Source organism: Psammomys obesus, unplaced genomic scaffold (assembly GCF_907164565.1).
Source record: "Psammomys obesus unplaced genomic scaffold, mPsaObe1.curated_primary_1811, whole genome shotgun sequence".
Classification (NCBI taxonomy): Eukaryota; Metazoa; Chordata; class Mammalia; order Rodentia; family Muridae; genus Psammomys; species Psammomys obesus.
Genome location: NW_026592890.1, coordinates 22,831,762 through 22,852,878, shown reverse-complemented (window position 1 = coordinate 22,852,878; position 21,117 = coordinate 22,831,762). Strand labels below are relative to the sequence as shown.

Sequence of the window (21,117 nt, the reverse complement as noted above, 5' to 3'; positions counted from 1 at the left end):
CCCCACTGATTATTTTGTTTAAAAATATGTTATTTTCCTGGAAAGCTGAGGAGTGGGAATGTTTTCTTTGAATATCTTAAAAACTTTACACACAGTTGCTCTGAACTCCTCAATATACCACAAATAACTGTAAACTGCAGGAATCTGGAAAACTTCTGAATCCAAACAGCTACCCACAAAGCTTCCAGGCACTGGCAAGGGAGAGACTATTCCATTTATAAATGGAATTCTTTGTGGAGAGAATAGTTTGGACGGTGTTTATACATTGTTTTCCTTATTATTTGGGGATTTTTTTTTTTTTTTTTTTTTTTTGCTACTGAAGCAGCAGGACTGGTGTATTTAAACATTGAAGATGAAAGGGAGTTTACAACCTTTTAAACATCTTCAGCTAAACTTAATCAGTTCTGCATATGGGAGAAACATCTGCCCATCAGAATCATTTGTAGCCATATGAGCAAACAAGAATGAATAATGTCAGAAAAGCAGGAACAGAATAATTTCAAAATGGGAGAGGGAAGCTGAAATTTGCAAAGAGCTAACAAATGTGTTAGAAAGAGTTCTTTGAAGACAAGTGTAGCTGGCTTGCCAACTTTGGAATGTAGTCTTTAAAGCCACGGTACGGTATGGAAAAGGTGAGGCAGCTGACTTAGCTATGCTGGGTGTCTGTTAAGACCTACACAAGGACACTGTCTTTGACTCCCAGAGCCTGGATTTACAGGTATGCCCATGACATGTCACTTTCTCATGGGTGTTAGGGATCCTTGTGCCTGTGAGACAAGCCCTTACCCCCCAGAGGCATGTTCCCCCAAACCCTTGGTTTGTGATTTTAATGCCTTCATTTTGGATTTAACTTGTTGCCAAAGGAGTATTTACTATTAGGGCACAAAAGATACTCACTCTTTAGTGAATAGATTATCTCCAATTTCCCCAACCATGTGACCAGACTGAGTTCCTGAAGGTTAGAGCAAAGACAACACTTCCGGTGCCCAGGAAATCAGAGAGGCCAGAGAGTGAATTATAGCGGGTGGGGGCTGTGCTGTGAGGTGACGTGGGTCCAGTGACCTACGTCGGGGCTGTGCTGACTTACTGAAGGCCTGGGCCCCCTTCTGCAATCTCTTGCCTTGCCTCCTCTCTGCAGCCCACAAAACCCATTTCCGACTTTCAGAAAGAGCTGTAATTTCTTGGGAGGCCCACCATAAAAAGGACTCTCCCCTCACAAGAGCTAAGAGGCAATCTGGAAACAGCATCTCCTGGAATTGGCGAATTCCGAGCTAACATTTTTACTAATCATGATGATCCACAGACAAGCCCCTCACCCGATCGCTCATTCAGAAACACAAATCACCCCAACAGCCATTCGCACAGCTTAGGCTTTTAATGATCTTCTGGCCTTCGGGTACTGCTAGGGGAGCATCACTGTTCCTGTCCTGGTCACTTCTTATCACAGTCACGGCAGCGAGATCTTTCACCCTCCCATTCTTGTGTGTGTGTGTGTGTGTGTGTGTGTGTGTGTGTGTGTGTAAGTGACAATTCCCAGTGCTTTCTGGAGATGCAAATTTTTCGGGGTGGGAGGGTCACGAATTATTAATCTGTCACTTAAAGCACTGTCAAGCAGATTAAATTATCTGGGGCGTTTTCAGTTGGGATGCCTGCTGGAAGGCTGAGGCTACCTGCCTTTAGAAGGAAGAGGTCGTGGAGCTAACTGGGAAGCAATGATGACCTCACTTCCGGTGTTCTGCTCCTGATGGCAAAGCCGCCAGTAGAAAGGGAGACCTCAAACCATGGTGGCCGAGAAAAGATTCTCAAAGCAGCCACTCAGGCCTCTGGCTGATAAGTGAGGTGCCCACATCCCTACTATGAAGCAACAGGTTGCTGGTCTAGGATTGCGTCTGGGGCTAGGAAACGAGAATGAAAAACTGAGGAAGTTGGTAAGTAGAGTCTTGTTGTGTTTTATAAACTTTCCCCCAAAGCAATAAGATGATTTTTATAAAAATACAGTGATGGAGAAAGCTCTTAGCTGAGTCTCCTACAGCGCTTGAGCGGAAATATAGCTCTGGAGCTCACAACTTGGATCTGAATCACAGCTCTGCTCACAGGTTAGGCAATCTTGGACCAGTTCTCCAATCCTGTTTCTTCCACGAAGAGAATGAAAATAATTGTTCCACGGATCTAGCTCCAAAGAAATGCTAGTGAAAAACACACGGAAGAGCCTTTACACAGTGTGAAAAACACTCTTCCCACTTCCTCTCCCCCAGGCCTCCTTTATGCCTGGGTTTACCCGCCACACCATAGGACCACACCTGCTTTGATGAAGGCCAGTAGCACATTCTTCTGTGTGTCCCCAGACCCCGGAAGGAGCAGCGGTCAGTTTAGGTGGAGGAAAGCACATTACTCTTTCCCTTTCCATAAATAGTTAATAAACAACCCAAGTTTTGGCTTGTTGCCCGCTTGGGTAACTGGGAGAGCTCTCGTTCTGAGTTTGGGTGGACACTGAGTCCCCCACTGACCAGTTCTGAGAGGGTAAATATCTCTCAGTCACAGCTTCCTTCCTGGGAGCGTGCTATTGACGCCTACTCTCCTGGGACTGGCAGGACTCACTAAAGCGGCTCCTGTTTGCTTCTCCATCTAAGAGAAGCCTTGGACTCACCCTCCGTGGCTCACTGGGTATTAAGTGGGCTTCAGAAATCATGCGTGACAGAGGTGTACCCTCCCGCTTCATCAAGGTCTTCATGTAGAAGAGACTCCCACAGGCTCAGCCACTGAGTCTCAATCTTAGCGCACAGCTACCGTCTTCTTGACAAGCCAGAATGACAGTCTGCCAAGGACACCACCAGCTCTAGATGTTTCCCAGCTTGTGGGTGTCCCCAGGCATTTTAATACCCCCTGCGACCTCGTGAGCAAGCACTAAGATCCCCCAAGGAACCTTCCTTCCCACGCCCCCTTTTCCAATGGGGGTAAACTAGGTATGGACCCCCAGAGAGGAAAATGACGTGTAACAAAAGAGCGTGTGTTTTGAACCCAGATTCAAGGGCTCGAGCGATCTTGGCTCTCAGTGCCTCTCGGCTGTAAACGGGGCATGATGCGCTCGCTCTAAGACACTGCCAGGTGTCCCGGGTGTTGGATCAAAACTGCCGATGACACCCGGCCACAGGGAGGGCGCGATGGAACAGGTAAGGGACAGGACGGTGCTGGCCCCTGCCCTCCAAGAAGCAAGGCGAGGGCCACCGGCCCCTGGAGGGGCGACCCGGGCGGACATACAAACCTTTTCTTTCCTTTTTTTTTTTTTGTTTGTTTTTGTTTTTGTTTTTGTTTTTACTTATTCTGGTTTCTAATTCGGAGGCACCTCCGTTTGAGCGGCGGCTCCAGGTCCTCGGGGCCGGCGCCGAGCAAGGGCGAGGAGATGACGCACGGCGCCATGGCAGCCTTCTCCGCGGGTTTTGGCACGGGCTGGATCACGCAGCCGGTCTTGGGCAGCATCCGCAGGGCGTAGGCGTGGTCCTCGTCGGCGGGGTTATTGAGGTTCGGGTCCGACTTGTCGCCCCCGACCAGGGCCTCCTCCCCCAGGAGCTTCTTGGTCGCCTCGCCGTCCAGGCGGCAGTTGTTCTCCTTGACCGACTCCAGCTCGTTCACGGCGGGCTCCTCGGGGGACAGCAGCTTCTTGGGAGGGGCGGGGGGCGGCGGCGGCGGCGGCGGCGGCTGCTCGGGCGGGGGCTCGGCGCCCTTGGCCTCGGCCGGGGCGGCCCCGCGGGTGCCGTTTACGATGACGTTGCAGGCGGCGGCGGCGGCCTCCGGGCCCGCGGGGGCGCCCGGGCCCGGGTCGCCGGCGGCAGGCGGGCTACCGTGGCCGTCCCTGCAGCCGCCGCAGGTCCTGCGCTCCGTGCGCTCGGCGGCGCCCGGCTCGCGCTCGGCCTTGACGTGGGCGTGCAGCGCGCGGTGGATCACGTTGTGCAGCCGGGCCCGGTGGCCCACCGTCAGGTCGATGACGCCGTCCTGCGGGCCCGCCAGGTCGGCCCGGCCCCCCGCGCCCGCGGGGCTCCCGGAGCGCCGGGTCAGGTCCACCACGTCCCCGCGGCCGCGTTCCGAGGGCGCCAGGCTCAGGGCCTGGCCGGAGCTCCCCGGCGGAGAGTCGGCTGGCTTGGACGAGCCCTGCTTGGAGTCCCCAGGGGACAGGGAGCGTCCGCCGGCCTTGCCTCCCCCCTTGTCCGACGGGTCTCCCGGGGCGCTCGGGACGAAACTCTCCCCGTTGCTGGAGAACCCGTTGGGGGGCTTGGAGTCGTTGACGTGGGGGATGGGGATGGGAATGGGGATGGGCACCGGCAGGGGCACGATCACCGGGTACGGCACGAGCAGCGTGGGGGGTGGCACCAGCGGGGCCAGCGACGGCAGCCCGAAGTTCATCATCTGGGGCACCGGCATCGGGCCGTTTGGCATCATGCTGACTGGAGGGAAGGGAAGGCTGGGCAACGGTGCGCCCGGGGGTGGCGGGGGCAGCAGCCCCGGGGGGTTCCCGGGCATGGTCGGGGTACTTGGGGGGTGGATGTGGGGCGATAACATGGGCCGGTGCATGGGGCTGGAGGTGGGGCCCAGGTTCCTGGGGCCGCCTGGCGGGGGCCCAATGCCCGGGAGCATGGGGTTGGACAGGGGGCTGTTGGGGTTGGAGGCGTGGTGCGGCGGCCCGCGGATGAAGGGCGGGCGGATCTGCTGGATGATCTGCTGTTCCATGAAGATGGGCAGCGGCACCGGGCCGCGGTTGGTCATCACCATGGGAGGACTGCGAGGCGGGACGCCCAGCGGAGGTCCGATGCTAGCGGGTGGCTGGACCGAGACGGGAGGGATGCTTGGAGTCTCGCCGATGGGGAGTGACTTGGGCACTGGCGTGGGGATTTTAGTGACGGAGCAGTTGGCAGTGTCAGACGGAGAGACGGTGGTGGATGAGGACGGGCCGGGGCCCTGGCTTTGGCCAGCTGCAGCCACGGGGGAGGGGGCCTTCCTCCGAGCATCTGTTAGGGGGATATTCCAAGAGTCTGGGGTGAGCAGCTGCACCCCGGTGCCTTCTGCTTTACTCTCCATGTGAGGGTGTAGCGTGCTGCACAGCCCAGCTGGAAGGTTGGCCTGTGTCTCTTTGTAGAAAATGTCCATTTTGTATTGATTGAGACATTTTGCGCTGCAGAACTGAAGCCTTCTTTCCCCGTCCCCAAAATCCAGGTATTCTTTTGTATGCCTTATGTGCTTACACCAGTCACATACCTACAACACAGTAATAGAAACCACAACAGGTAAGATAAGCAGCTTTCTCGGGTCGCTAGCCTTTCACGTTTCACGTAAAGGCTCTTTCAAACTTTACCGTAATTTCTCAAATAACGCTGAAGGGTTCCCATTAAAAGGTAAATTTCTGAAATGTCTGTGGAATGGTGAATTTGTTTCATAAGTAGGATCCTCAAAATTAGCAACAACCACAATCTCTCTCTCTCTCTCTCTCTCTCCCTTTGAAAAAGCTGCATTAACAAGTTTTAAAATGACTTAAAGATGGCTCTGACTAAATGGAGTACACCAACGGCCCAGGACACTCACCCAGAGAACTGCCCTTTCTACCTCCCCAGTACATCTACCTAGGACACCCACTCAGCACACTTACTCAGGACTGTGGCCTGCACATCCTCACCTGCCTACCAGGCTCGCTGGAAACACACACCTAAACAATGCCGGAAGAGAGGGATCTCCAGACAGTTCGATAATCATGCAACCCAACCTCTTAAAAATCGTCCCTGGGTAAAGCCACTGTGCTGCTGACTGGACCCGCTAACGCGGTTGGAAAGAGCGTGCTGCGCTAACCAATCGCACAGAGCCGTGCACGCCGTCATGTCTGGCTTCCAGGGAGAGACTTGGACTTAGTCATGAAGTCTGTGTGAGGTTTAGCGCTCCCAACCTGTGATGTTACGGCAAGCTAGAATTATTTTTTTGAGCTGTTTGCCCACTCTTTCTCAGCAGTCAGGATTTTTGGTGACATTTCTTGGCAGACAGTCTTATTTAGCAACTTTTCAAACACCAGAGAACATTTTCCAAAAGTTGTTATGGCTCCCCCCCTCCCCCCTCTTCCCCCCCCCCCAGATCTACTCCTGGCAAAAGAAAGATATCACCAAATTTATTTAAAGTTGGGCTGCAGAGCTGATTAAAGGCTCAGAGCCTTTCCCAATTGGAAATCACTAGACACCAAAGTTCAAAAAATAGTCATTCTCGGCTTCAGAGCCCATTACTTTGGAGAAATTATTGTGATTTCATTAACACATTAATCTTGCAACACCATCAGCTCTCACAGATGGCAAAGACATGATCTACAATTCAAATATGACTCTTGTTTGCACAAATGTCTTCCCTTCATATGGCATTTTAAACAAGAATTAATATGAGGGATCTTGCCATCGCTATAAACAGATAAACAGATGTCAAATTTTCCAATAGTTCTTCCACTGCCTCACTTTCCTTGACAGAATTTTACACACACAATCTTTTTTTCCTCTTACTTTTCCTTTCCCTTTACCATCTCCACAGCATTCAAGCCACACAGCATCACAAAAGGAACTGTGAAACTCAGCGCCAATGTGAGATCATTGAACTCTCCCTCTGCAATGAAGCGATGGTTCCAGGGTTGTTCTGCAGGGGACCTTGATTTGGAAGAGTGTTTGTTCTATTGCCGTGTGCGTGCATGTGCGTGTGTGTCTCTAACAGTCATAAACTGATATAATTAAAAGATGATAAATTTTGATAATGATTGGTCACGTAAACAATGCCCAAACAACATATGCTGGGCATTTGATTACTCACCTCATTTAACTCTCAGCTTCCCTCGCTTGTAAACAGTGCTGCCATGTGATTTTGGGTGCGCATGAGGCAGATGTGGGCTGCACGTATAAATCCAGTCTGTCCCTGCTCAGCTTTTTTCCGCCCATTGATATTTTTGGTTGATAAACTTGACAGTGTGAGACTGAATAACATATACGCTTTGGCACACATCAGTTTTTGTTTGTCCTTTCAAATTTTTTTTTTTTCCAAAAAATCTGTGATAAGGACTCTCCCGAGTGGACTTTGCTGATAAGGGAATTCCTTTAACGTGGCTATCAAAACTGTTGCCGCCATTAAAGTGGTGGAAACATTATTATTTCCATGTTTGCATCCCCTTTCTTTCACTAACAGTGTTTCAGGGTCCTCCTGGACTCAAGGGAACATTTTTGTTATCAGTGAGATGCCCATGTTACAGATACGTGCAAAATTGCTTCTGACGGAAAGAGCCTCAGAGTCCGTCAGACCTTCTCATTTCTTATCCAGATTGAGGTTAGGCAAACTGTTAGTGAAAACATGGTGCGCGTGTTTAAATAAAGTTAAAGCCAGGCTTAGTGCTTCACACCTGTAATCCCAGACCTTGAGTCTCAGAGGCAGGAGAATTTCTGTGAGTTCAATGCCAGCCTGATCTATATCATGAGCTCCAGGATAGCTAGAGCTACAAACTGAGACCTTGCCTCAAAAAAGAAAAAAGTTAACATATAATCACGTGGCACTTAAATCCCACTGTGAAATAAAACTACTTGCTTCTATTTGAATAGCATGCAGACATAGAAAGCCTAAGGTATAAACGTATAAGTTTGGAGTGAGGGACCAAACATAGCTTCTTCATGAACTGAAAAAAATAATCATAGATGACTTAAACTAATTAAAAATAATATAACTTTTCTGGCATATGTCCTTTGCATCTCACTCTTTAACAATAAGAGGTCAGAGCTCAATGAAATCATGAACTGGTTTTTAAACTGCCAGACTGATTGCCAAATCCTCCAGAGGATTCCTGTTTCCTCAAATTAGATAAATATTTTTTCAAGGGAGGTGAAAAAATAATAATAATCTAAATAAAACCTAACAGTTCTCTCTTCATACTTTTCACTCTTAATAATCATTGATAAACAATGCTCACAGGCATCCTAAGTATTAAATAAGAATTCTCCACCACAGTTCATCCTTTCCCACGTAAAAATAATTACAGACATCAGAAGCAAAATCCAATTCTCTCAAACTTTTCCATAGAAGCAAAGGCCTAATGCTAATGCTTGTTTTCCCTGAAGCTTTTGAAAGCACCTCCCTTGCAGCGTGCCCCGACTGTCTCGTTTTGGGGTGCTATGAGCCTGACTGTAATAAGGCCTTATATTTCAGTTCAGAACACTGACCTGAAAATATGGAAAAGCAATCTTTCTGATGAAGCAAAAGATTATTAGAAGGGGGAAAAAAAACCCCTGTCACTTAAGAAATAATGAATCAAGTCTGTCTTATAGGCCCCATCATTTCAGATGAGGTCAATGGATTTATAGTGCAAATGGCTACATCACGGGCAGCAGTAAAATCCAGTGCCATTACTCACTCCATATCCAACTGACGACACTTCTGTAATTAAAGGCTTCATCACAGGAGCCCAAGCTGATTATTTAAGCCATGAAAATATATACTGGATCTCTCTTTAATAAAAGAACATTTGCATATGCAAACCACACAGCAGGTATCTCATAAGCTAAGGGTTTTGTGCAGTGGTGTTGGGATATTCTCCCCTTCTTTGTGGACAGATTAAAATTACATCACATTATTTTAAGTTTTGAGATTCCCCCCCCAACACCAGAACATCAAGAAGTACCAAAATTCCCTCAGACATTTAAGATAAGTCGAAATCCCAGAGCTCTGCAGCGATTTGCATGAGTCCATCCTCAGCATCGCAACCATTGGAATTTGGCCTCTCTGGTTCTCCTTCTCTCTCTAACAGGTCCAATGTTGAACCTAAGATGCTGCTGTTTTCCAGTGCGTTACGGGGACCGAACAGTCAGCAAATGCAAGCCGTTGAGCAGGACTGCAGAGATGCCTCCGATCATGAATACAGGTCTCCAGGAAGACAAAAAGCTCACAAGGGAGATAAACACGTGTGTGTTCTCTTCAATCCTAGCACAACGGCCCTCCAGAACATGAAGTCTGCTTTCCTGAGATGGGTTCAGTTCTACACAAGAGAAGGAACATGTCCTTTGGTCCACTTTGTGGACAGGCTGCCAAGACAGTATTTACAGGCTCAGTGGTCTGCTGGTTTCACTCCTTCCCTGCGAAATACATGTGTGATAACCTATACGACTCTACGGCTCAAAAGACACTGACTTAGTAGAGCTATCCCTTGCCTTTGATACCAGAACCCTGAAAGGCACAACTTCAGGTTTCTATGACCCCTTCAGAGTTACAGAAAGAAAGTAAGCTATTCAAGCAACCGAGCCTTCTTTTTCACGTCCAAGGTCAGGGCCACAGTATATAAGCCACTAGGTACAATATATACATTCTTTTGAGCTTAAGAGAAGGTTTGGGCAACTTCGGGGGTGGGGTAGGGTTTCTAATTAATACATTAATCAGCTGTCAACTGTGGGAGTAAAGTTCATCCTTTAATGGAACCCACCGCTGCTTTCTGAGTGGGAATCTGGCATCAGACAATATTTAATTAAGTTCTTTTGTTGAAATCTGTCTTCTCTGGGTAGAGATGGCTTACAGCAATGGAACAGTAAAGACATATTAGCTTCTCCTCGAGTGTCATCAACAACTTGAAAAGTCACCCCCGACCCCCCCAAACCTTCCTGTGCTTCCGACTTTTCGCTAACGTCACACCAGCTCTGTACTTGTCTCTCAGCGAGTCAAGGCCATATTTTGTCACAGAAAGGTGATTCTCCAGGCTTTGGCAGGTTAAATGTGATCTCGAAGTCCAGGCCAGCTCACAGAACCATGGGCTCACTCCCGAGTGAAGGGTAAAGGAGACAATAGCTTGGGTGCTCAAGATTTTAAAGGTGTCTTGCCCCCCCCCATAGGCCATCACCTCATAAAATGAGAGTCTAAGACTGAACACTCACTGAGCACCCACTCCCTCCTCCTCTGGAGTGCCCATACCTTCTTTGTGGTTTTGCCACTGCTTCCAGGAGGGCCCTAATTCCATGTAGCTGGGACACTAAGGATGCTACAAAACTCACATAGAATGTGGGGTGACAAAATGTAGGAAGGAGTTGGCACCAACTTCTCAGCCTCCATTTCTCCATCTGTGAAATGGAATGGCTAATAGTAATGTTTTAAAAAAAGTGTGCCAAGTAGGCTTGTTAGGGTTTATCTTTTTAATCTCCAGTCTGCCAGTGTGAGAAGGGAATGATTGTTTTCTTATGACCTGTGTGTCTTTGAAAGAAAAAGAGACATGTTTTTGTCTTGACAAATCAATGTCTCTCACAGACACCTGCCCTTACCCTGCTGCCCAGGAGCTTCTCTCCAAGGGGTGGCAGAGGGGCCCTTTGCAGTGGCAAGAAAAGCAGCTGATAGGCCTGTGTGCCAGCTGCTCACCACCCTGAGGAGCCTCTATTCAGTGCCACTTGAACCCTCTGCTCTATAGCCAGGCTCTAATTCAGGAAAAGCTCAACGAAGCAGCATGGCTGCCTGGAAATGAGTGTTAGAACCATTAAAATGAGTAATTCCTCCTAGGCTTGACTGCTGTTTGAACAGTGGAAGTCATAAACTGTGATATTCATGTTTTATTAAAAAGCAGAGCTGATGGACTATCTGCTGGACTCATTACATGGCAGAACGGTCTTCCAAGAGAAGGACCAGAGCCACAGTATAGCACTCGGTGTACTGTGCAGAGCAGAGTATAAGCCAGACTGACCCCACCCTGCAATGTCAGAAGGTAGAAGAGGCCACCACAGTGAAGGGGGTGGCTAAGCTACCAGCCCAAGTTTCCTCGCAAAACTGGAATTAGGGAGTGAAGGAAGGAAAAGGGTGCTTTGGCCACAGACAAGCAAGGCCCCTGAGAAACCAGGAGATGGATTTAGAAAGAAGGGAAGGGCCATTTACAGAAGAGCAATTCAGGAAGAAGTTTGTTGTCAAACCAAGGAAGGTTCTGCAGGTTGACTTTCAAACATGATTGTAGTCCTGTCTGCTCCTTTTCCCCCTACCCCATCTCACTCAAGGAAGGGATCTACCCCAGGGACCAGGCCTTTAGGAAGCCACTGAAAACATATGCATTAAGTGTTCCTATTCGGCAGTTTCTACTGAGATTTTTCTACTCCAAGAAGGATGCTCTTCAGTCCCTCTTGAGGGGCCAATATGGAGCCATGAGCTCCACAGAGCAGAGAAGAAATGTCCCTGGTTTTCAGGATCTTGGTGAGCTCTGGCTAGTGACTCATGACTGATCCAAGCCTCTGATTCTATAGCCAATGTGGAAGATGGACTCCTGACCTTTACTCAGGGGTCAAAAGGCCATCCCGACAGCCCTGAGTGGGATTCAGAAGAAGGCAGCTTCCCATGAGTCTTAGAGCTAGCTGATGGGTCACAAGGATTGTGTCCATCTTCACAGCAGGAATCGTACCAATGATAACAAAGGTAGGGCCACGTGGAAAAACCTGAAGAAGCATGGTCTTCCTGGTGCCCCATGTCTGCCTCTCTGTGCCCCAGTAATGCAGCCAAGAGGGGACCCAGAAAAGACCTCAGAGCTGTGATATCCTGACCTGACAGAACCCGAGGGGAGCATCTCATCTTCTCTAGCCTCCAGCCTCAGTGCACCAGCGACTTTGGATACTCATCTGTAAAACGAGGCCATTGGTAGCATCGCTTCAGTCAGGGGATGGCAAGTGTCTACAAACATGGAAAACACTCTGCACAGAGGCAGAGGGTCACACCCACCCCCAACCCCCAACCCTGTCCCATTGTCACTCTGTGCCTCTGCCATGTTCTCTGCAGCTACCACCTGCCCTGGGATATTTTGTGTATCACACAGTCCACTTGACACATTCACTAGTGGAGCTTGACTGACAGCCCATTGTGCCTTCGGCACTGTGGAAGGGAGAAGGAAGGCTCTCATCAACTGGATTTCCCCTCGCACGGTGAGGTCTCCTGTGGGAATGGGGAAGGGCGGGTTTTCAGTTTTACTGGGTCATCTTTCCTGTAAACTGAACCTGAAAAATGCTCGTGTTTATTCAGACAGAATAACCAAGGTGTGCTCCAGAAAGGTCCTGTGCTGTGCAGCTAAGCACGAATCAGAGTCAGGGCCTGCTTCCAGAAGTTCAGTTGCTGACGCATCACAACCAGTAGGAGAAATCAGCCTTTTCCCCTGCAGTGTCTGCCCACCCAGCCACAAGTTTGCCCCAGAGGTCAATGCTGAACTAATAGCCTTTAACTTAAAAAAAAAAAAAAAAACCCATCCTTTATGTTTTATTCTCTCAACACCAAACTCATGTCTGCTTTCTAACCCACTCCTATATTGTCACTGTTTTCAAATGCGTATCCAGCTATTGCCAGAGGTTTGTTCACGTGAATGCCTCTTGTATTCCAAATAGATATTTGAATTTCTTTTCAAATGTTACCCTTGGACCTGACGATTTTCATCTCCCTGCCTTCTACATGTCTGGATATTTGACAGTTCATGATTTATAATTGTAGGAGTTCTCTCTTTGGGTCAGCCTTCTATACTGAGCAGGTCCATCCATCTGATGTATTAAAAGTGAAGCACAGAAGGCCTGGGGTTGTCGCTCAGTGCCACAGCACTGTCTAGATTCCGTGAGGCCCTGAGTTTCTAGACTGTGTATGCACGGCATCCATGAGGCTCTGGACCTCATCCTCAGCACAGGAAATAAAAGAAGGGAGGGAGGGAGAGAGGGAAAGAAGGACAGAGGGAGAGAAAGAAAGAAGAAAGGACTGGCCTCTATAGGCAGTATACTGACTGGTTTTGTGTGTCAACTTGACTCAAGCTAGAGTCATCAGAAAAGAAAGAGCCTCAGTTGAGGAAATGCCCCATGAGATCCAGCTGTAAGGCATTTGATCAACTAGTGATCAGTGGGGGAGGGCCCAGCCTATTGTGGGTGGTGCCATCCCTGGGCTTGTGGTCCTGGGTTCTACAGGAAAGCAGGCTAAGCAAGCCATGGGGAGCAAGCCAGTAAGCAGCACCCTTCTATGGCCTTAGCATCAGTTCCTGCCTCCATGTTCCTGCCCTGTTTGAGTTCCTGTCCTGACTTCCTTTGGTGATGAACAGCAATGTGGAAGTGTAAGCTGAATAAACCCTGTCTTCCCCCACGTTGCTTTTTGGTCTTGGGGCATTGTTGAAGCAATAGAAACCCCGGCTAAGACAGGACATAGCTCACGTCATTTTTTCCTGCATGCATACTCTGTTAGAAAATGGCAGAAGTCATATTTCAGAATAAGTGGGTTTTAGCTGTTTGAGAAAAAAAAATAAAAAGCTGTTGTTATCAGCAATGTCTGAATCAATGTTCTCCTTCTAGAGAGGGTCCATGAATCTGTCACCTGGCCTCTGCCTTAGCAATGAATGTACTTCCTAAATGCATGGGCCAGGGGCTGCAGATAGGCAGGAGGCCCGGGGCAAGGCACGCTTTCATAATTCTGCATTACACCTTGATGAGGCCACACAAGAATGCACGTGCTCTATGGTAGTCATATCTCACTGTTGGTTCTAATGTTTGTCTTTATGGTGACAATTTATCAAATATTTCTAATTTACTGACCTTGAGGCTTTTAGTTAAGTTATTATTCTTAATTCTAGCAACAAACTTGAAAAGAAGTTACCTCCCCTTCTCTTTCCCCATTTTTACTTGAAAATGAGAAATCAAAGGCTCAAAGAGGGCTTCCCCTAAGCTCTCAGTCCTGAAGAGCAGAGCCAGGACTCAACTCCTGGAACTTCCCACGCCTCCTCCTTACACCAGCCTGCTGACTTCACCCCAACCTTCTGGTCAGCTAAACTCTTTTTCTTTCAAGTGCACATTGCGGTTTGTTCAATGACATATTGGAAGGTGAGCATTGGGCCCCCGTCCCCCGTGCTCCAGAGTCAGAAATCAGAAATCCTTTCCTGGCACTGAGAAATGTGACCAGCCTTTGTTCATTTCTGGCTGAGATCTCTCCCATTCATCATGGTGGAGCAAAGATTAGGCAAAGGTAATCATATAAAGGTCTCCTCACAGGCTGGATGGCTCATTGCTAAGCACAGCAAGCTCTTTGCCTGTGTCTCTCCCCGGCACAGCGGTCATGGCCTTGTGTATGGTGCTAGTCTCATTCTTTCAGTAGAGAGAACATTCTCTTTAGGAACAATGGGAACCAAGTAAAAGCCACCCAGCCTGCTTTCTAGCCCTCTTTGGTTTAATTATTATACAATTTGCTCTAAACATGGATCTAGACACTGGTCCTTCTTCTCCCTTCTGTGGGCTCGGTCTTAGTAGCTCCTGTGATTAACTTGAGCATTTAACCTAGGCACGAAGCTCCTTCTGCACTTCAGACTTCTATTACTCACTCTTAAAACCTATCTCCTTTTTACCATTCCATCACTGCTATAAAGACGACAACAAACTTCCATTAAACCTGTGGTTGCAGGGCCAAATTCAGCTTCCTTTGGAATTTAAAAGGAAAAAAAAATTGCTTCCTCAAGCTCTAGTGAAAGTGCCTGATTTGTCCAGCAACCAGTCTATCCCTCTGCTACTATACCCTCAAGATGGCCGACTCTTCCAGTCCCATTTGCATACAGGAAGTCCCACCCTCCATCCACTGGACTTTTCCCACTCTCCCATTTTTCCCCAGCTCACACCTCCTGATTTTATCACATCCAATTCTTTAGGCTTATTGGAATAGTTTTTGTGTCTCTCTTTCCCACCCCATCATTGTATGTTTTCTTTAAAAAAAAAAAAAGAGTTATTTTTATTTTATATGCGTGAGTGTTTGCCTGCATGTATGTGTCCTGTGTGCAATGTCCATGGAGGTCAGAAGAGGGTATCTGACCCCCTGGAACAAATAGTTTCCACTGTGGAAAAAGTTGCCATGTAAATACTGGGAACTGAATCTGTGTTTTCTACAAGAGCATCAAATGCTCTTGACTGCTGAGACATCTTTTCAGCCCCTCAACATTTCCTTGATGAAAACTTTTAATCTTTCAGTGTAATCTCAGTTTTTACATACCTATGTTCAAGGTCTGCTGTGTGGATCAAAACAAACTGTACAAATAAAGGAGATATATATATATATCTCCTTTATTTGTACATATATATATATATATATATATATATATATATATATATATATCATCCCATATAAGGAAGGCTTTTTATTTTATTATAAATGTAAGTGCTATTTACTCACTATTCTTCTATTGAATCCATGCCATAAAAACAAAGAGAAAGGTCCAGTGGTATAGATTTTCCTGTAATGTGTACTTCAAAGCAAAAAATATGCCACAAAACACAACCAAGAAACCCAAACCAGCAGAACTCCCGACCCTCAGTTCTTTGCTATTTCCAGCGGCTGTGCAGAGTTTGACAGCAACGTAATTGCAATAATGAGGAGGTTTTCAGGCCAGGCTGTGGTCTTAAGTACACTGTGGATGTTTTAGCCTTAGGCTCAGCTTCAGGCCAGCACCAGCCACCCAGGCCACATCCACCAACAGAATCCCTTATGCTTAGTCACACACAAAGGTGACATTTATGTTGTCTGGTACACTCTGCTGAGAATTCAGGACACCCAGTGTGCTGTGCTTACACACCTGGGAAGAAGAAATAATTTGAGTTACTTACTGTCTTATCTTTCTGCTAATTAACACCCGTGTGATGGCAACTGCCTAGTGAGTGAGGAGGGCTGGGCAGGACGGCTGTGGATTTTTTCAGCTCCACATGTTGGTTCCTTTGTCTGTGCAAAGCAGCTCTCCTCTGCTGAGGGACCTTTGGTTTGCTTCCACCTTTGTTCTGAACATTTAGCCAGCCTGCTGTGCAGCTGCCAGGCTGAAAACACCCGCAAACGCTGGATCCTCCACTGAGCGTCCTGCACGTGACTCTGCTCTCATTAGCAAATCCTAGGTTAGCCCAACCTAATCCGCACATCCAAACAAAGTCCTCGGTGGCTGAGTGATATGAAGCAAGCCAACCTGAGACACACACGCATAGCATTTGTCTACACTGAAACACAACTGTTTTTTCATGCAGTCCCTTCTAACAACCTCAAATAGCTCATAGACTTTATCACAATTGGCTCACTGGAAGCCTGTAGAAAGACAAACAGCCAGATAGCATCTCTTGTTTTAGAGATAAGCAAACGGAGGCTGGCATCAGTGATGTACTGTGAGCATTTGGGTGAAAGCCCTTTTACAATTCCTGAAAAATTAACTGCATCCTCTGTCGGCCTCCTCTGAAGGAGGAGCTTTAATGCAGGCTGGACTTCCAGCTCCTCTTTCAAAAGAGAAATGAGCTTGACAGAGATGACTAATGTAACCAGCATTCTCAACAGGTAAGATACACACACGCACACACTGAAAAAGTGTAATCTGAAACAGTGAGGCGGGGCCTTTCTTTAAGCCCTTATTATCTAGTAAGGTGAAAGAACTCATAGAGCCTTTGGAAGCCTTTGGAACAGGTCAGTGCGTACAAAAGAGGAGAGGAAGAAGAAGAGGAGGAAAGAAGGAAGCAAAATGCTTGCTAACGACCTGTAAGTCAGCACAGAGCCCCATGGCAGTCTGAGTGCCCGCTATGGCTCTGGTCCCCTGTCCTCCTTGGCCACAGCGGACTGGATGTGAGATGTTAGCACGGGCTCCTGCTTCAGAGAGACAAAGCTGTTTAATGCACTAATTAGATTTTTCCTTTGGGGAAGTCTGAAGTGATGGCATCACCAAGAAGCTAAGAAGTGTGGGGAGAGCGAGCAGTCACTGTCATGAGGACCATGGAGAGTGAGAAAGGAAGTACAGGGAAGAAGAGGTCATGAGTCACAGTGGGCAGCGGGCTGCTGAAGTGGCTGGAGCTGAGCCTCATGTTAAACCAAGAAGCAATGATGCTCACTCCCTAGAGCTCCCATTTACTGGGTTACCAGCACCTCGGTACCAACTTTGAAGCCAGAATTACAGCCCAGACTCCATAAGGGTGACTGGCCATAGCTGTTCCTATCTTAACAGCGTGTGGAACTTCCTACTGGAAAACCTCTATAACTTCAGCAAGCTCAAGAGTCCAATCCAACTTGGCTTTCTGATGTGACCCTCAGACCTGGCCGTCTTCCTGACCCCTCAACCCCATTTCCTGAAGTGCTTCAATGAGAATCACCAGCTGCACTCACGTTCTCCTCAACAAAGGACTGCGTGGTCATACAAGCTGGGAATTGTTACCCTAGTAGGATCATGCAGGGGGAAGAGAGAGAGTCCACTTTAATGATCCGAGTGCCTGGGAGATGGGGCCAGAACACCCAAGTCTCCCTCTTTTCCTTTGACTAAAGCTTCACTTTGCTGTTCTGGGCCTTTGTGCCCCAGCATTTCCGGCTGCACGGTGAGGCTGAGCACACACACCTCTCAGCTGCAACTGAAGGGCAGGAGAAGGTGAAGGTGATTCCCTTGTTTGGCTCCCCTACAAGTCAGCAGGCTCTGCCCTGCCAGGAATCAAGGTTACTCATGCCCTGGTGGCACTTTTCTCAGCCCTGGGAGCCCCGCCCCTTCTGTGATTGGCTTCCTGTGCCCACAGAGGCCCAGGCCCTATTGCATTTCACCCTGTGGTCTCAGCTTCTGCAGTCGCGACAAACTCCCATTTCCGTCTTCTCAGTTCTAGCTGAGCCCTACACAGTCCACGCCCTCGACAGGATGTCACGAATACTGTTACCTACGCTCTGACCTTCTGAGGCCTGCGATGCCACCCCAGGACGTTTTCAGGTGGCAACCCTGCACTTTCTGCATTCGTGAGCATTTCAGGAGAAGGGAGTTGTTCACAAACTGCTGAAGCGTACCGGCAACCTCAAAGCCATATCAGTATTTTCCTATTTCTACGCAAAAAACCTGCCATGTCTGCCTTGGTGAATGAAAACACCAGGCACCAGAACGACAGGCTAGGCTAGTACTCCACCACTGAGCGTCATACCCAGAAGGAATGAACCTGTTAGGTGCAATTTAACACGAGCACCCCGTAACACGTATCTCATGGTGTGGTCCTCCCAAAGGTCTATGGATTCCCCTGGTCCTGTGATTTCTACATTGGCAACCAGACTCCTAACTAAGCCTCACCAGTTGGGATGGCTTCAGTTCTCTCTGCCCTGTTAACACTGCATAGTTATTCGCTGATCAGTTTAAAAGTGTTACAACAACCCTCTAATGAGAGAGAATAAAACTTCTTAAGCTGGCCATATCTGTGTCACTGGACACTTTAAGAGACCCCGGTCTTGGTCTTGGAGTCCCGGTGAGCTGTGGGGTGAGCAGGCGTACCAGCTAATTGAGCTTTGTGCCGAGAGCACCAGAGAGACGTGAGGGATGAGTTTGGATTGGAATTCCATTACGGGTTTTTAATAATTAAACAGTACATGTTTGGAACCTCATTCTTCTGTATTACTTTTTAAATATTAATCTATTTACATCAGCCGGACTTCCCGCAGCTTTGACACGCAGTAAATGAGAGTCACGCTGAGACAGACAACTGTGTTCTTAGCTTAAGACATCTTCGCTGCCTGCTCACACTAACCCTCTGCTCAACCTGATCCTGAGCAATAATTACTCCACCTCTGAGAGGGAATCTCGCTCCATTTTCCCAACACCCTCCCACATTCCCCAGCACTGCCCTGGCATCTTAAATTGGCAAGAACCCAGATCAATCTTATTGTGAGAGTTCTATAATGTCCTTTAAGGTCACAGGGTCACCCTCCCTCTTCGGAAGCGGGGCTAGGAAATGAATGTTCGGGGTGTGTAAGAGTTCCCTTGGATGTTACCCCACACTGCGATGAGACTGAAGTATAAAAATTCAAAGCCCCGGAGCACACAAGCAAAGCTCATTAAAGGCTAACCCTGCTTCACACAGAGCCCTGAGCCTCCAGGGCTTCTCCTCAGGTGATCACAAGCAACTTCCTTCTAGGTGAACAATGAGGTTTTCCCCATGGCCTTCCTCCCTCCGTTTCATCACCACTGTCAGCTTCTACCTTGAGTGATGACCTGGCCGCTCCCTGGGCAATGCTCTCCCCGTGGCTCAGGGTTTCTGCTGTCTGGTCCGTGTTCTCCCAGCCCAAAGCCAGATGCAAATGGGGCCCAAAAGATGACCTTCAACACAGGGGGCTTAGGCAAGGCATAATAATCAAGGCCTGTCTCAACCAAAGGACTCCGAGAGTGCCCAGCACTCAGGAAATGACAGACCTCATTGTCTCTTTGTGCAGGGTTATCAGACCCACATCTGAGCTCAGCCCTGGTGGACAGCTCCAGAGAACAAGCTGATTTATTCCAGATTAAGAATTGTATTCTTAGTCGGGCAGGGGTGGCACACACCTTTAATCCCAGCCCTTGGGAGGCAGAGGCAGGTGGATCTCTGTGAGTTCCAGGCCAGCCTGGTCTACAGAGCAAGTCTGGGACAGCCAAGGCTACACAGAGAAATTCTGTCTCAAAAAACCAAAACCAACCAAACAAACAAAAAAACTATATTCTTTTTTTTGAGAAAAAACTAACAGTGGCACAGACTAGCCATGATACCAGGTTTTTTTTAAAGAGCAAAACATCATTTTTATTCATGGAATAGGTTTTAATATGGGAAATTGTATGGGAGATATATCCACCGTAAAAAAAAAAAAAAAAAAAAAAAAAAAGAGCCTCCCTAACTGCCCACTCCTGTGACCATGGAGGAAAGCTGATGTACTGAAAATCTTCCTCTAAATGTCAGTGTACTTCTCTATTGTTCTCTCTCGCTCTCCCCTGCCGTGTTAGTATCACATGTGCTTAAATAACTCACCACTGTCCATGCCGTTGTCTCTAAAGGAAGCCTGGGTCTCTGCATCCCATCAAGGCAATGCACAGTATCCAATGCTAGCCCAGGGAGCCACAGATCCTGACATTGAGAGGGATGTTCCCAGAATCTGGGGATCTCCTACTCCATGCACCAGGTGGCTATACTGACTTGACTTCAGAAAAGACGAGGCAGTTCCTGGAGTAGAGAGAATGCTCCAGAGAAAAGCCTTGGCATTACGGCGACAGGATTTTCCCCTAGGGGAACACACTACCTTTTCGAAGATTCCCAGTTTGAAGGAAAAAACCAAGAACATAGTTGAGAATGGGGGGGGGTGTATTCAGAGGAGGGCTGCCCATGGAGCCTTCTGCATTTAAGACAGACTGAAGGCAAGTGGAGAGAGCTAAGCTGTCCCTTTCCTGATCCCCCCAAAGGCTCTGGTTTCCAAGGGGATTATCTCAGGCTTTGTCCTTCTGATTTCCCAGGGCCTTGAAAAACTCAGAATAACAATCCCTAGAAAGTACCCAAAAGCTTAATAAGTCTATCGGAAGTGGCCACCGCTGCTCCTTTGTTTTAGCCCGTTACACGCCCACCCTAATTGCAGCCTTTGGTTTTGAGTTAAATACATTTCTTGCTTCCTTGGTGTTTACATTTTCAGATGTCTGAGGACCACCAGCCAGCCACCTAATCCCTCTGACCTCACTAATGTGGGCTGTATAACATACAAAGGACAATACAGTCCCCAAGTGTGCCTCAGACACCTCATACTCAAGCTAGGTTTTCCCCATTTGTTGGCATCTAAGACCTTTATATGTGGAGAACACTTTTTTAATTAAATTTTTATTTTTTATATTAATTACAGTTTATTCGTTTTGTGTTCCAGCTGTAGCCCCCCCTCAGACCCTCCCTATCTCACCCTGCCTCCCTCATCTTCTTCCATGCCCCTCTCCAAGTCCACTGATGGGGAGGTCCTCCTCTCCTTCCCTCTGACCCTAGCTTATCAGGTCTCATCAGGACTGGCTGCATTGTCCTCCTCTGTGGCCTGGTAAGGCTGCTCCCCTCTCAGGGGGAGGTGATCAAAGAGCCCGACACTGAGTTCATGTCAGAGACAGTCCCTGTTCCCCTTAGCAGGGAACCACTGCCATGGGCTACATCTGAGCAGGGGTTCTAGGTTATCTAGGTTATCTCCATGTATGATCCTTGTTTGGAGTATCAGTTTCAGAAAAGACCCCTGTGCCCAGATTTTTTTGGTTCCGTTGCTCTCCTTGTGGAGCTCCTGGAAGGACTCTCTTTTGACTGACCCTTCCTTCCTTCCTTCCTTCCTTCCTTCCTTCCTTCCTTCCTTCCTTCCTTCCTTCCTTCCTTCCTT

General features: G+C 48.1%; 1 protein-coding gene across 3 annotated transcripts in view; it reads right to left on the bottom strand.

The window, feature by feature from the left end:
* Sobp (sine oculis binding protein homolog) overlaps window positions 1–21,117 on the bottom strand; it is a 161,061-nt gene that overhangs the window by 12,697 nt on the left and 127,247 nt on the right. The window contains exon 6 of one of the 3 annotated variants that reach the window (XR_008721129.1): window positions 3,263–5,247. Coding sequence is in view for 1 of the 3 variants with exons in the window: in XM_055615921.1 (XP_055471896.1) it covers window positions 3,313–5,247 (1,935 nt within the window). In the remaining 2 variants the exon portion in view is untranslated. Of the gene's footprint in view, window positions 1–319; window positions 5,248–21,117 lie in introns of those variants that run through there. The other 2 variants (XR_008721128.1, XM_055615921.1) reach the window with 2 other exon arrangements.